The 17183-nt window shown below is 37.8% G+C and overlaps 1 protein-coding gene across 2 annotated transcripts in view; it reads left to right on the forward strand.

The window, feature by feature from the left end:
- Window positions 1–17183, forward strand: part of LOC145996361 (inactive pancreatic lipase-related protein 1-like) — a 58876-nt gene that overhangs the window by 18358 nt on the left and 23335 nt on the right. For both annotated transcript variants that reach the window (XM_083132797.1, XM_083132794.1), the window contains exon 2: window positions 10834–10959. In XM_083132797.1, the coding sequence (XP_082988923.1) occupies window positions 10834–10959 (126 nt within the window). The remainder of the gene's footprint in view (window positions 1–10833; window positions 10960–17183) is intronic.

Raw genomic sequence — 17183 nt, forward strand, 5'->3', positions numbered from 1 at the left:
ATAATTTTCTACACAAAATGTCCATAAATGCCCATAAAATTATTGCATTTTATATCAAGAGAAATCCTGTGTTTACATTTCCTTTCTTATGAGTTTCACACCATCAGTACATATATTTTATTTCCTTTATTTTCCTATCTTAGAGCCTAATAATCACCATTAAATGATTACGAGAGTAATGTACTTTCACCAAAAGTGTTTCCGATATCTACAAAATCCTTATGTACATCATTCTATAAATTATTTATTTAGAGACTTAAATCACTTATTATGCTTATTATGTTTATTCCTGCAAGTTCACAGGCTATAATTGTCCCCTAAAACATTCTCAGTTGCTATTCTGTGTTCATTTACACGCAAATGTTCAATTATCCGTTTATTCAGTGTGCAAGAGAGTCCCTGGATGTATGGCTGTGACTTCACCGTCATATATCCAGGGCAGTGGCGTGCCCAAGGAGTAGTTAGTTGGGGTCATAACAGTGGCGGCTCGTGGTCTGACTTGATGGGTGTGCACTTCAACATCGCTTCCAGAAGAAGTGTTTTATAACCCTCTTAAATACTCGCGCTTTTTTTTTTGCGTCCATAATGATGCTAAATGTATTGGTAACCTAAGTTATAAACACCTTTTAATGAAAAATAAGGCTATAGGAGAGTTTTATTTCATAAAAAATATTAATTTTTACAAATTTGAAATACCGCGTCGAACTTTCCGTCGATCACGAAAAGAGCGATGCTATTGGATATATAGCTAATTCAACATTCGATAACCTGACAAAATCACTATAAACACAGAAATGCCGATCTGCAATGCAAAATATTTAGTAAAAACCTTTCCCCCTCGCTCCACTGATAAATGTGAACAAGAATAATTACATTTGCATACATGAAACAAGCAGGATCGGGCTACTACCCAGGGCGCCAAACCGGGGCATCCTCCTTGATTAGAGCCAAATCCTAAGCGTGAGTTTATTCTTTAGTCCACTTTATGCACAGAAAAGCAAAAAGAGACAGACGATCTACAATTTAAAGAGGGGTCCGAACCACTATGTGCCTCTACCGGCTGCGTGGCTAATTGTTTTAAAAAGAGTTGAATTCATTGTTGACAAGAATTAATTGAAGCTACTGCTGAATAACTTAATAAGTATATTGCAAAATTATCTAAGCTAGGAGATTATTGTTGTTTTGATGTAATTATGTAGGTATAAAATAAACACATACCTACAATACACGTGTTCTTTAACAGCATTATAGTATTTTTAGAATAAGGCTATTATTCTTTGTCATTAAAACCTTAAATATATAACATGGTTATGATTTATATTGGAGGAATGTGGAAAGTAGGAGGAGCCAAAATTCCATCTCGCCCAGGTGAAAATTTTATCTGAGCCACTCCTGCAAACAAGGTAGCCGATCCAACGACCACATGCAGAAAATCAGTTGTAATCTATCTAGCAGTTGTTTATTTCTAACGACCGACTGACCAAACCAACAAACTCAAGCGAAATCAAGAGAATAAATAAAAAAATATTAAAGAAAATGACAGTACTCACTCAGTCCACACTACCCTTCTTCGTACTTCATAATTTGTCTTTCCCTTCCGCTTTATCTGTCTTATTACTGCAGTCGCTGGCGTGATTTGTACGAGTAGCTAACTTCCCTCCAAATACAGTATTCAACAACGTTAAATATTACATATCTGCTTTCGCTATGTACAGTTTCCCCTTTCATCATGCTCACTTTGCAATGAAAGAGGAACGAGCTGTTGATAGCGTAACAATTTTGCCATACAATGAAAAGAGCTGACTGGTCCATGTCTCCCCCCACTCCCCCCTGCCTGAGTGGGTGGATAATTCTACTACAGCGCCACAAGAACAGTTTATTTTGGCCAAGCAAAGGCAATGCAATACATTGTTTAAAGCACGCGTTTCACTTTCAGTTGTCCTCCCCTCCCCCCTGTCTTCTTCCTTGCCCTTGTCATGCTCGGAACAGGGTGAGCTAAGATATCATAGAAATGTCCCTTTAAAAAAAAAATAATAATAATAAAAAAACTCGAATTACGGTAATGTGTGTGCTGCCTCTACTCCGCCACACGATCTCGAATGGAATGGGATTGCTACACTGCTGTATCGTGAACACAGCACTAGCAGTGCGAGTTTATCCCATAATACCGCGATCTAGAAGAGCAAATCCCTTCTATTTTCTTGCGTGCTGCAAACAGCGGCCAACGAGCACCCGGCGACTTGTGTTCCGAGCGAACGTATCTCAGCGGCAGGCACTGGTAATGCGAAACCGATGGGGCGATTGGGCTTCGGAACGTTTGATATTTTGAAGGAGATAGTGTACAGTGAATAAGTATAATAAAAAATAATTGCATTGCAGATTTATTTGGGTGTGCACGTGCGAATGTGCGAATAGGCAGAAGCCGCTACTGGGTCATAACCTCCCCTTTGCCCCAGTATTCCTAAAAAGAAAGAACATCAAAGACAGGAAAAGATGGCAAAGTTAGGACTGGCTACTAAAAGACGCATGCCAATGTTTCTGTATAAAGCGGCTCTGTGGCTCACTCAGCCTCTAATTAATGTGTATCAGGGTGCAACCTTAGAGCGAGAAGGAGTAAAGGGAGCCGGAGCACTATCCCTAGGAGCAAGAATATGAGAGGGCCCTAATTCCAAAACCCTATGTGTCCTCATGTCCCTGCGGAACAACGTTTAATGATTGATTGATTGGTTTTGTTAATTTTACTTCGCTCTTCTGCCACTTTTGGCTAATCGCGAAGACGAAGATGAGTGATGATACAAATGAATTGATGAAGGGACACTCACAAAAAACCATGCCCAGGCCAGGAATCGAGCTCTGGAACCCTGGCGTCGTTGCGCGCTGTAATATCCACTCCGCCACAGAGACCAGAGGAACATTGTTTAAAACCAAGGGCGTATTTTGGGGTGGTGCTCCAGGGGTATTCTGGACCCCTCTTAAAGACTTACTTAAATCAAGAAAAGAATAATCAAAATATAATTGTTTAGTATTTGTTGTATAATCCTTTCTTATTTCCGCCGAATTAATTGAGAGCATAGTGCTTTGAATGACAGTAGCAAAGAAATAATATGCATCAAATATTAATCAGGAACTTCTCATTCTATACTTTTCGTCAACTGAATCTTCTTTTTTTTTCGTTATTCAATAAATATTCAATTAATTTTCTTTTTGGCATCAATTTTCTACCCAGGACAGTTGTTTTATTCAAAATTTTGGCAATATTAACAAACACGTAAGCTAGATAATGAACACTGTCATTTTACCTATTCATGTAATAATAATAATGCAATATTTATGAATTTACATATTATTATGAATAGGCATATAAAATTAATATTATTATTTCTGAGACAGTTGGTTTGGAGCCCCCCCCCCTCCGTAATATTTCTAGATACGTGCTTGTTTGAAACTAGACTTGATACTAACTAACTAACTCTCTAGCCTTCTTAAACCCGAAGGTTCATGGCTGCAGCAACACAGGCCTTCCATCTGTCCCTATCTTGAGCAAGATCTATATACTCTTTTCCATCCGTACCGATTTCCCTTAGGTCCATCTCGACGTTGTCCCTCCATCTTCGTCTTGGCCTTCCTACTGGTCTCTTACCATCAGGTTTCCCAACAAGAATCCTGAAAACTCCTCTTTCCTCTCCCATTCGTGCCACATGGCCTGCCCACCTAAGTCTTCTTGATTTAATTATTCTAATAATGTCTGGACATGAATACAAATTATGTAGTTCTAAATTATGTAACCTTCTCCACTCACCTGTCTCCTCATCCCTTTTAGGTCCAAATATTTTCCTAAGGATCTTATTTTCAAATACTCTCAATTTATGTTCCTCTTTCAATGTAAGGGACCAAGTTTCACACCCATATAATACTACAGGCAAAATTACGGTTTTGTATATTTTAACTTTTAGATTCTTAGATATTAAACGAGAAGACAAAAGTTTATGAAGAGAGAAGTAACATGCATTTCCTGAATTAAGCCTACTTTTTATTTCCTCTTTAATATAATTTTCATTTGTTAATATTACTCCTAAGTATTTGAATTTGGAAACTGTTTCAAACGAGTTGTTATCAATAATTAGATTTTGATTATTACCTAACACTTGGTTTCGGCCTGTAAGCATATATTTAGTTTTCTCTTTGTTAACTTCCAAACCTATCTCTTTAGCAGTTTTGAAAAATATTTTAGCATTATTCTTAATTGTATTCACATCATCCCCCAGTAAGTCTACATCATCTGCATATGCTAACAACTGAGTCACACCATTTAATTTTAGTCCTTCTTTAGTTTCTTTTACCTTCCTTACAGCATATTCTAAGGCAAAATTAAAGAGCAATGGAGATAATGCATCTCCTTGTTTTAACCCATCATGAATTGTAAATTTGTCAGACATATTAATACCCACACGAATTTTACTTTCTGTTTCACTGGTGCATATTTTTATCATACTAACAAGCTTCTTAGGTATTCCAAACTCTACTAATATATTATATAATTTATCTCTTTTGACCGAATCATATGCTTTTTTGAAATCAATGAATAGCTGATGGACATTTTGATTATATTCCCACTTTTTTTCAAGTGTCTGTCTGATGTGAAAAATTTGATCTGTAGTTGATCTGTTGTGTTTAAATCCACATTGATAATCACCTATAATTTCATTAGCATATGGGGTTAGTCTTGTTAAAAGAATGTTAGATAATATTTTATATGTTGTTGAGAGTAGAGAAATTCCACGGTAATTATTGCAGTTCATTTTATCACCTTTTTTAAACACAGGAACAATTATGGATTCTTTCCACTGTTGAGGGATTTCTTCTTTATTCCATATTAAACAAATTAATTTATGAATTTGACAAATTAATGAATTTCCACCATATTTAATTAACTCAGCTGGTATTAAATCAATGCCAGGTGCTTTGTTATTCTTTAGCCTTTTAATAGCATCTTTAACTTCAGTCAAGTTAGGTTCTGGGACTAAAGGTTCTGCTGTGTGTACTTCATTCACTTCTGATTTATCTCCTACATGGACATTTAAAAGGTCATTAAAGTAGTTCTTCCATCTATTTAGAATATCGCTTGGGTCAGCTAGAAAACCATCAATATTGCTATCTTGCCCAATGGCGCAGGAAAGGGGAAGGGGTACATCACCCCTTAAATCCTTTAACCGGAATTGTATTACAACCTCTTTATATAATTTGACAGGCAATAGATACTGCAGTTCAAAAGGTCTTGTTTTTGGAAGCTAAACGCAAAAAGGTTTTTTAATTGTTATTTACACAGTATCTCCCTATCCAAAAGATTTCAAGACACCGTATGCTTATTACACTGCCTGGTGACGGTGCTAATATCCTCACTTTGATTTGTGCTCTTGGAAAACTTTAATAAGGAAGTACAACTGTTTTAAATTAGTGCAAACTTAGAGCTTATCTGTTCCTTAGCTGGACATATTTGTGGGGGGGGGGGGGGAGATTCCACTTAATTGTTGTTCACAGAACACGCCGTAGTCCATATGATATACCAACTCAGAACAGTTTTTATGTTCAATACACTTCGATATATTCACTGCAGAAACCTGTTAAAAGCTATATTGAAAAAACAATCAAATTTCTTAAAAAATCAATTTTTTAATTTTTTATTATTTTTTTTATTATTGACAGTACAAGGTTATTCAATTAATTGATTAATTGAGTTGGTGTTTTAAGTCCACTTTATGCACAGTAAGGCTAATCGGAACTGGACCTACAGTTTAAAGTGGGATTCGAACCACTATCTTACTCCAGCGGGTATCGAACCCAGGACTCCTTGATTACGGGACGACGACGATACCACAGCACCATCAGGACCACAAGATTATTCAAATTTTATTTTCAAAATTGAGAGCTATGTGACCTGTTCTAAAACGAAATGGCACATAATGCTCTCTCTCTCTCTCTCTGTACCCTCATATCAGAAGAAGTTCCTGCGCCACTGATCATGCCCATTATACCTTATTTTACACCGCGTCGGTTGAGTGAAAGCGAGCGCATATTGGATTATTATGTCAAGATTGTCCCTTCAGTGAAGGTTTACAGCAGTGGAAGTGAGGTAGGCAAGTTAGAAGTGTGGGATTCTTTCGTGGTCTTCCAGTGACGTAACAGCGTAGAGTGCCGTTAACCCAGTTCGCAGTTGGCAGGAACAGAGGGGAGAGTGTCATCAACCGCACGACACGTACGGCAACCGAGAAGGAAAAGCGCATTGTTTCCATCCACACCACGCGTAACTTGTGGTTTCTGCATTCGAAACAGCTATGGGAACCTACCACCGACGTCATAAAACATAGAAAGGACTTCATGAGAGAAGTACATAGCAATGGAAAATATAATGGAGTTGCGAGCACTGATAGCGGAAACTACAATACTTTACTAAACATAATTTCGAATGTCTAAAATTTCTTTATCATTCTTCACATCCCTGTCTCCATTTCCTCATTCGCTTATAAAATGAATCATAAATTAGGGGGGTACATATTTTATATCATTAATATTCTTAATTTCATTTGAAGTTATGGGCCCAGGTGCTGAAAATTTTGGTTTAAAACTTTCATATTTTATCTCTAATATTTTATCTCTTGGTTTATTTAGTTCATTTGACGTCGCATTTCTGTCAAGTTTGGTTAATTGCGACGATGGAGATGAATGGTGAGACGATGAAATGGATGAAGGGACAATCATACACATACATGGACGACACAACGCAATTCCTACAGAGGATTACACTACACTGACTGTGAGTCCATGCGCAAGAGCCTCGTTTGCCTGCAATATTGCTGTGGGGCGGTGGAGGCCCGTAGTTGTTCGGATCCCACTTTAAACTGTAGATTCAGTCCCGATTAGCCTATCGGTTCATAAAGTGGATTTAAAACAACAAAACCCTGTAATGCAACTGAAAGCAACTGTGAATAAACGATGAATTATTTTTTAAAATTATTCGAGCCAATTTTTTTTGTTTACTAAATAACTAACTAACTCTCTAGCATTCTTGAACCCGAAGGTTCATGGCTGCAGCAACACAGGCCTTCCATCTGTCCCTATCCTGAGCAAAATCTATTTTAGGTCCATCTCAACATTATCCCTCCATCTTCGTCTTGGTCTTCCTACTGGTCTCTTACCATCAGGTTTCCCAACAACAATCCTGTAAACTCCTCTTTCCTCTTCCATTCGTGCCACATTGCCTACCCATCTAAGTCTTCTTGATTTAATCATTCTAATAATATCTGGACATGAATACAAATTATGTACTTCTAAATTATGTAGCCTTCTCCACTCACCTGTCTCCTCATCCCTTTTAGGCCCAAATATTTTCCTAAGTATCTTATTTTCAAATACTCTCAATTTATGTTCCTCTTTCAATGTAAAGGACCAAGTCTCTTTTGTTTACTTAAAGTTAATTTTAGAAAGTAGATTGTTAAACTTCAAATTGATTATAGAATTCTCCACCAGTTTGGCAAGTTTTCACGGACAGGTTTTCTTTATTACTAGCAAAAAGAATACTAATAGTATTTTCAGAAGATAGAAACAAGTTATACGCATTCATGTAATTGTCCTTCCTGTACTTAAAAAACATTTACTAATATTTTTCCTTTGTTTTTCTGCCTTGGAACAACTGTTTTGCAGATCTTGTCATAAGGGTTTTCCAAGATCAAACTCACCCACAGGGAACCCTGTTACATCATTAAGCAAGTGTGGCTAAGATAGAATTTTAAAGGCTAATCTTGGGTTAAAGAGATTACTTCATATTACGAGTCTACAAGCCTAGGTTTATCATCAACGGCTTGACTTTGGTGCTATCAATCGGTATAAGAAACTTTACTTTTTATAATTATAAACAACCTTGTAGACCTAAATTCCTGTCAAGTGTTTCATGGCTGCAATGAAGCAACGCTACCACAATTTTTTTGTGTGCGTTCGTTTAACCGGAGTTTAAATATTGCATCATTCAAATGGCAGCACGTATAGCGCACACGTGAGGTAGGTTCGGGTAATTTATTACCATGAACGTTTTCTTCTTTCTCTTTTTTTCATTGAGATCTACTTATGTATATCATGTGTGAATACGTGACTTTTTCTAACTATATTGCCTCCAGAATTCGTGCAACTTATCGATTCACGTTCAAAATTCAACCCTCCATTTCCATGTCACAAAGTTGTCGTTACATGTCCTGCATTTCAAAACGGCATACACGTTTTTGTACTCTGGTAAAACAAACTGTCCCTGCCACACTTCTATAAATAATGACAAGAAAACCTGCTATATATGAACTTGCAACACAATTAACAAAAAAGCGACCTACATATTTTGTATAAAATATCTTTCATTATGTAACATCGTTTAATGGTATGTCGTACTCTTGACAAACGCGACTTCTTCCTCAAATGAGTGGCTACTTTTTAAACATTAGTTAAGAATATTTAAACTGTAGAACTAGTTAGGCTATACCTAAATCAATGTACAGTGGGATCCATGAGTATTACCCTGCAAATTGTCCATCACCGTGTTCGCGCACTTTATTTGACCTAATAAGAGCTTCAAGAATTAAAAGAAAACTCAAAACAAGCTGCTGACAACTTCTGCACCAGCATACATAAAAATCCATCGCTTAAAAACACATAGGATGTAAGAGAAATATTAATGAAAATAGTCATGGACAATTTGCACGGTAATACTCATGGATCCCACTGTTCTCCCAATAATACGAGAGTTAGGCAGATTCAAAATTATGATAGTAACGATTTCTCCCCTACATTACATTTCAACTATACTTGTGAAAATAAAAGTCGCACGCATTTCACCCAACCTCTTAACCTCCTAGGTTAACATTTTATCAAAACACGCATAAACTCAAGAACTTGAAAACAACAAGAAATCATGACCTACCTTCTTTCGTCGATGTTGTTAGGTCTCGCTTGAACCGCAACACAACTTCTGGGATACGAGGTAATCAGTTACATCAGCTGGACGTGTTTTTTAATGTATGTCGTCCAATATGCAGATTGTTGTGAACAATTATTCCTGCGAATGAAAACATATATATTATACGTATTTAAAAATTAATGAGAATTTGAAGTTCTATATACTAGGTACAGTGGATTCTTTTTAATTCTAACTCCAAGGGAACACGAAGTAGTTCGAATTATCCAAAATTCGAATTAACATAAACATGACGTCATTAACGATGGTTTCAAGGGGGAATAAACTTCTGTTTGAATTACCTAGTAATTCGAATTATCCAAGTTCGAATTAATCAGACCACTGTATATACGAGTAAACAAAATGGAAGCTTATGTATAAAGTGGATATATCCGATTCTTCAATTACAACGAGAAAATAAATCTTAAGTTGAACGTGCACACAATATTCTCTTGCAGCATATTTTCCTTGGTAATTGCGTTTCCTAGATTTTCTTGCATGCATTACTGATCCATTGTTGTTGAGTACATATTGTTATTCTTTTTCTCGTATTAATTCTAATTTTTCAAGTCAACACATGATATCTTGATTGATTGATTGATTTGGTGTTTTAAGTCCACTTTATGCACAGTAAGGCTAATCGGTACCGGAACTACTGCTTAAAGTGGGATCCGAACAAGTATGTGCCTCCAACGGGTATCGAACCCGGGATTCCTTGATTACAAGGCAACGACGATACCACTGCGCCATAGGATACATGACATCTGGCTACATAAAAACTGAAGTGTCAAGACCAAATAAATTTAGCGTATCCATTTTCAAAATTGTTTTGCTGAGTAACTCCTTCAGGCGTTGAAATAAAAATGAAACAGTTACTAAAGCCATCTCACAATATTTAGAAATAAAAATCAGTGCACTTCGATATTGGTTGAATGGATCTTGTGCAGAACGTCTGGTTTCGAATTGACTATCATGCCACCAAAGGAGTTTACTAACAGTAACAATATAGAATAGGGAAGTTATAAGTGTAACATTATGTAAGGACGTATTTAGATGGGGATCCAGGGGGTCTGTGCCCCGCCGATAAACTTACCAAGTTCTAAAATTAAATAATCAAAAAATATGTGAACATTTCTTGTATAATCGAGGGTTAATATTTCCGCAGAACTTGTACGAAGGCAAGGATTAGCTTGGAATCAGACGGCTTTTAATTGACAGTCCCTAAGATGATTTTTGCACACTACTACGTACTTGTAATAATATGCACAAAATATTAAACTGGGACTTACTCAACTGGACATAATATCCCTTCCAGTCTATTTAATAAATATTCGATTTTTTATTTTTGACATTAATTTCCTTTGCGGGTGAGTTGTTTTTATACAAATTTTAGCGATTTTAACCACACGTAAGCTTGGTAACGATAACATGCTGTTATATCTCTATTCTTCTACGGTATTTTTACTTATTCATATAATAAAAACAATAGCAATATTTTTAATGTACTTATTTTAAGAAATATTATGAATAGATCTATTAATTATATTAATGTGTTATAATTATAAACGTTTATATTATAATTATTATTATAAGTAAGACACTTAGTTCGGACCCCACCAGAAATTTCTACGAGTAGATACGTACTTGACCCTGTGTATCACCGATTGCGCAATCGAGTAAAAATGAGAAGTTGAATTTTCCAATAAACGTATGTCCTTGTTATAGAGTTCCCAACGGCTTTTTCAATCACATATGCTATTTGTACATAACATTGTTAATTTGGTTAACAATGTTTGAGGATGAGCATCTTGTTCATTGCGATTTTGCTTGTTCTTTTTCAGCTCTGCTCGCAGATTACATCCCAGACGATGACAGAAACGTATCCTTCGTAAGGCACCGAGCTTTCGACAGAAGAGACAGGTACCCCAATGCGTCGAAGGAGGAGGAAACAAGTTTAAGTTGCTTCGGTAAATATTTAATTCATTATGACTTATGACTATAACATTATTTGAACGTAAGAAGTAGTTTTCTTTAGTCATTTTCTTTGCAAGGAAGCTTCGAATCCGACCCACGTGGAATACAGGTATAGTTATCGTCAAAATAGAGTAAGGGTACAGTAAAAATAATGTTTGAGTTTAAGTCCACTTATGCACGCAGAGGCTAACTGGGAATAGACCTACAGTTTAAAGTGGGATGCGCCGAATCACTATGTGCCTCCACCGGGATCGAACCTAGACACCTTGATTACTACGCCTGTGTAGCGCTACTAAAATAATGTAGACAAATAAATATTGAATATGACCCAGCCACTGAATTGACAGGTCTGTGAGAAGAAATGTTACACATTCTAAATTCCAGTCTTGACATGAGTGATGTTTGTGAATGTCCCTTCATGAGTTTCATCAAAATATCACCCACCCTCTTCGTCAGGATTAGCCAAAAGTAGTACAAAACCAGCGCTAATTAACAAAAATCAAACAAATAGAGTGGGGATTAGGCCTAACCTGCTCATTTTCTAATAAATTATTGTAAATAATGATTCATTTAATTTATAATTACAAGAAACTTGAAGAAGTATGTAAAGAACACAAGTGTAGAGTACAGAACCAGTTCTCAATGTATTAACTATCAATAATGACACACCCTGAATAGATATAATGGCCATGTTCAAAGTATTTTTCCATTGCTCTTGATAATATTGCCTAAAGTATATGCACTGTGCTCTTTTAGACCAGCGAATGCCAAGATGGCTGACCTGAATATCCCAAACGGTGACAGCGCGGAGGGCAAAACCAATTTTAGTGCAGCAGAAGCAAACTGGTACTAAATCCTGCGTGATGGCAATTTTGTATATCTTGCTCCAGGCGTTTATATTACGTAATGAGCTGTTGAGCAAATTAAGAATCAATTGATACATGGCGCACCAAGTGGGACGTTCTGAGTAGATGAAAGTTTCTGTCGTCTAAAGAAGCGAGGAGAAGTGTTTGCTTTGCAAAGTTTACTGCCTCATCGTCAAATCACTCCAAAATGTCAGTTGGCTGAAGACGGTGGCTGAAATTAGCACGATGTTTGCGCTCATGGTTTGTGTGCTTGTATGCCGCGGGGTTAGGTTCATATACTAGTAGCACACTTGTTAAACACACGCCAACTATGGGAGTGAAATGATGTTTCATGTTCAAAGAAAGTTTACTGAGAATCTCGTTCTTGTCATTGAGTTGCTGCAAGTACAGCGGGAAGCAATACTATTTCGTGGGAGTTTTGATTGATTAATTTAGCTTATTTCACTTCGCTTTTCTGCCACTTTTGGCTAATCGCAAAGATGAGAATAAAAGGTGACAAGATGAGGTAGACGAACAGACGATCGCAAACATACAGGGACGATAGCCCCACAGAGGATTATACTGACAGAGTCCAGACGCCAGAGTCTCGCTAATCTGCAAAATGCAGTCCACGGTGTGCTAACGAGGCTCTGGCGTCTGAACCCAGTCAGTATATCCGGAACTTACATCCTGTCCACGGAGGCCCGTACCCATGATTTTTTTGAGGGAGGGGCCAGACCGAAAATTGGTTTATATATATATATATACATATACGTGTGTATATATATATGTATGTATGTATGCATGTATGTGTATGTATGTATATTGTGGAATGAAACAAGGGAGACATAATAAAACTCAATTTCCAAGCCATCCATCAGAACTCGTCAGTCGTAACAAATAACATTCCTCTGCAAGATTAGCAATGCCGTAGGAAACGTACAACATTCCTAATTCACTGCCGGGTAAGACGGCTGAAATAAACAAGTAAACAGTCACTGACCCAGGAAATTTTGAGAAGGGATCAGTTGCACGCAGAAGCTAAGAGCGATAACAGAAGTTCCAGAAGAGGTCGGCCGGTACAGAACGCTGCGACGAGCGCCGAGGAGGACCGTAAGGGCAACAGCTACACTGCATCGTCCCACACGGCAGCCAGCCTTGTTCTCCGGGCCGACGCGGTCAGCCGCCCGTTTCGTACCGAGAGGTCGGCGCTCTTCATCTTCGTCGCAGCGAGTCCTGCACAGGACCCCATCGCAGCACCCGGACAGTCTGAGTCCGCACGGACATCCTTCGCCGCGACCCAGTCTCCGTCGCCAAGTTTCCTGACGTGCCGTTGTCTCGAGCACGAACCGACAGACCGACACGCCGCGAGGAGTCACAGCCGCCAGCGCCCAGTCAGCCTGCAACGCCACAGTATACGGAGAACTGTTGGGCTTACTTCTCGTCCCGAACGCCACAGTACACGGAAGAACTGTTGGGCATACTTCTTATCCCGGACACCACAAAATCGGAAGATTGTGGGCATCACAGCACGAGGCCGAACCAGGACATCAACACCGGACTAACTGACCGAGAGGTGAATTGGGCAGCACTCAACATCCCTTGTGTCCTTCCACGCTACTGGCTAGGGGTTGATAAGGGAGATTGTAGGGGGACCTTAAACCTGAATCCTCTTGCTCTATTATCTGGGTCCTACTGCATTCACGGTAAGATCTCACGTAACAGCGAAGATCCGGTGAATGCATCATGGTGGAGTTGCTTTGGGCTATTTTGTAATTATGTACACTTCTGTACAAATTACCCACAAATTGTTTTTCAATTAGAGTCCCCAAATTCAATTTTATGTTGTACACGACCACACCCCAGCAAAATCAATCAAACTCATCCCTCAGTGTTTGGCATAGATGCACATATTGTGATAGTTTTGTACCCGACTATACGGCCCACAGTAACTGCCATGTACTGCAAGGTACAATTCAAATTTTGCAAAAATCTCTCATTAAGGTGAGCCCATAAAAATTGTAAAAAATAGAAAAATAAGGCATACCGTTCATTAAGAAGCACCCCCCTCATATCCTGAGCCTAACGAATGAACACATCACTACATGACGTCTTAGATCAATCACTCGATGAAATTTTAGAACTAGCTTCAGCAATACATAACCCTATCCGCACCCTACTCCTTACTCGCTCACAAGCAGCAGCTACCTACCCCCAATTCCTAAACAGCCAAGAAACACACAGGCGAAGAAGAAAAAACCCACTAAACAGTACCCCAGACCTCCCTGGACCAAAAAACACATCTAACATGACTATGCACATCCATGCGAACCTATATCCCCCCACATTTTCTGGTCAAATCCCTTCTCAAGTTGAGGAATTCTTCTTGAAATTTGATAGTGTTGCGAGTGCCCTTAACTGGACTAGTGATCAAAGTAAAGAAATGCTCCCTCTTTTCTTATCAGATGTTGCACTAATGTTTTTTAATGACATGAAAATACGACCCACATTTGCTACACTCACAATCAAGCAAATAAAAGATGAGATGACTACACTATTCAGAGGTAGTTACACCCCTTCACAACCCACGCACATACTAATAGAAACGCGTCAGACTTTGCAACAGCCAGCATTTGATTACATGATCAAGAAGAAGCATCTTGTACTCCAATTCTTTCCGCAAGCCACAAACGAGCAAGTAATGGCTTACGTCACATCAGGCTTGCTTAGTAAACACAATCAGGCCATAGCAGATAGGCATTTTAACAGTACATCCGAACTCATTACCTTTTTACAGAACAATGAGAGACAGGAATCCCCTATCCAACCACGTAAACACGAAGATTTGTGTTGTGTATGATTTTATTTATATATTGAATTTTTGTGATTTTAATTGATTTCTTGATTTTTTTTAAAAAAGCATGCTTAAAATTCCTTGTATGTTTTTGGCACCGTACGTATAGATATATTTTCTTTTATAGGAATGTTTTTTCTGGTAAACGGTCCTATATAATATTTGAACAGTTTGATTAAAGCAAATAAAAATTACATGTAGATACACATTTTTTCTGTTTCTGATACTGTACATATAAATCTACTATGGAAATGTTTGTTGAGTCTGTTAATGACAAACACATTCATTTATGCAAGAACAAAATTGAAATATTTACAAATTTGAAAAATCGTCTATGTTATTTTCGTAGTTTTTTTTATAGGTAAACATTTAAATATTTCATGGATCGAGGGGGGCCATGGCCCCTCCCTGGGTACGGGCCTGTGTCCATGTATGCGTATAATTTACCTTCCAGCAACTTAATCTTATCATCATTCATCCTTATTGTTACGATTATCCAAAATTGACAGAAATGCGACAAAGTAAATCAATCAACAGAACTGATCAAAATTAAATTATTGAAATAATGCGTCACTTTTACGCCTTGTGCCAACCTAATTATTTATAGTGATTTCATAAACATTTGTTGCATTTGATGATATTTGTTCTCAAGTATCTCTTTTTATACAATATTTTAACTGTGTTGTCATCAATATATTCACAAATTCCCACAAGCAAATGAGCATATTTTATAGGTAGCCTTTGAGTCGAATTAACAACGAGTGACTGATCCGCGTAAGTTAAGCACAGTTAGACTTGAAAGATTCTGCTTCACCGTCAGTAATAACTTTTTGGTAATGATCCCAAATATAAAGAAATTTGGAATGTATGTCATAGGATCATTTTGAAAGTATTTTCACATATTATCTCTACCATTCATAGATGTCTAAAAACTAACAATAAATCGTTAATATCATAATAATAAACAGTGATCGTTCCACCCCTTTTATGTCTAAAAAAAGGTTATTCACTCCTGACATATAAAAGAAGCAATCACCAGGTGTTGCCACCTCGATAGCCGAACGCTTTGTGATCGCCTCATGTTATCATCGCCGAAGGTCCAGAGTTCGAATCGCGACTTGTGGCATGGTTGTTCCTTTGTGAGTGTCCATCATCTAATCATCATTCATCCTCATCGTCACGATTAGCCAAAATTGCATAAAAGCGACGTAAAATACGATAAATACATATCGAGGTAGTCCAAAGTAACGGTAAACCTTCATGAACCAGGGGGGGGGCTTAAAAAGGTCATCTTTGCCACACCAGAGAATATCATAAACGTGTTTCACTTATAAAGTTGGGGACATTGACCGTTAAAAGAAATATCAACGTATTACCAATAGGCCATCATTCCATATCAACACCCTCTTATAAGAAGGCCTACACAGACTTTCCTTGTTTAAATGCAAAGTCATCATTCGTAGTTCATAGATCTCCACACGATATGAGCATCACAGTTGCAAATGTGTGGTACAAGGGCGGAAAAATAGTTTTTGAAGTTAATATCGCATACAGTGTGCGTGATTGCTGATATCGTGTTGCGATTCGAGCCCTACAAATTGTGACGCTCCTTTCTGAATCAGGATTACTACGTCACGATAACCTGCCCAATCTCTGTGCACGGTGAGGTTAAGAGACTTTCCTTAAATTATGGCTCCACAGAGCCTTTTTTAGGACGTGGTGGCAGAAATGAAAACGTTACTTCTTACCTTATATGCAAGGTTTATTGAAACCTTATTAATATTAACACAATGTCATTATTAACATTCACGACATACAATCTCAATAAATAATTCTCCCAAAATTCGCTCTCCCTAAACTAGTTTCTACTCCTACATCGTTTTTTATTCTGTGTCATCACCACCAGTTTTCTTCGATACTGGCCCAATAATATATTTCTTCGTTGCTAGATACGGGAGCTTTCGGAAATATGGTCAGTTTCTGGTGTAAATGTCCCGAGATCATGGACAATTTCTTTGTCGACACCACAAGGGCGTAGTCGATAGTTTTATCTACTTGTGTCAGGTGATTGCCAAGGATTGACGACTAATACATTTTATCCTGCCATGAAGGGGAAAATAAGGAAATCCAAACCGCGACAGTTGCGGAGAGGACTAAAATAACAAATAATATTCTGCCATGTCATCACTCATCAGTAATGAAAATAAAGAGTCAGAGCCCAACAAGAGCTGACACTCAAATACAAACACAACCCGCCAAGATACTGACTTGACTTGACCAATAGTCTGATTTTGCTGAAACTTGCGGCATTTAAAAATTAAGATTTAGTTGTTTTTTTTAATGTAAATTCTATAACTGTGAATTCAACAATAGCACAAACAACAACAGTAAACAAGTAACACGTGATATAAAATAAACAAGGCGTAACAAAATGATGACGTACCCTGTACACAAAGTCTCTCTGCATCGGGCCTTATTATAAGAAGGCATCGCCCATATCCAGCTTCGTTGTTCATCA

Source organism: Lepisma saccharinum, chromosome 1, assembly GCF_977018435.1.
Source record: "Lepisma saccharinum chromosome 1, izLepSacc3.1, whole genome shotgun sequence".
Classification (NCBI taxonomy): domain Eukaryota; kingdom Metazoa; phylum Arthropoda; class Insecta; order Zygentoma; family Lepismatidae; genus Lepisma; species Lepisma saccharinum.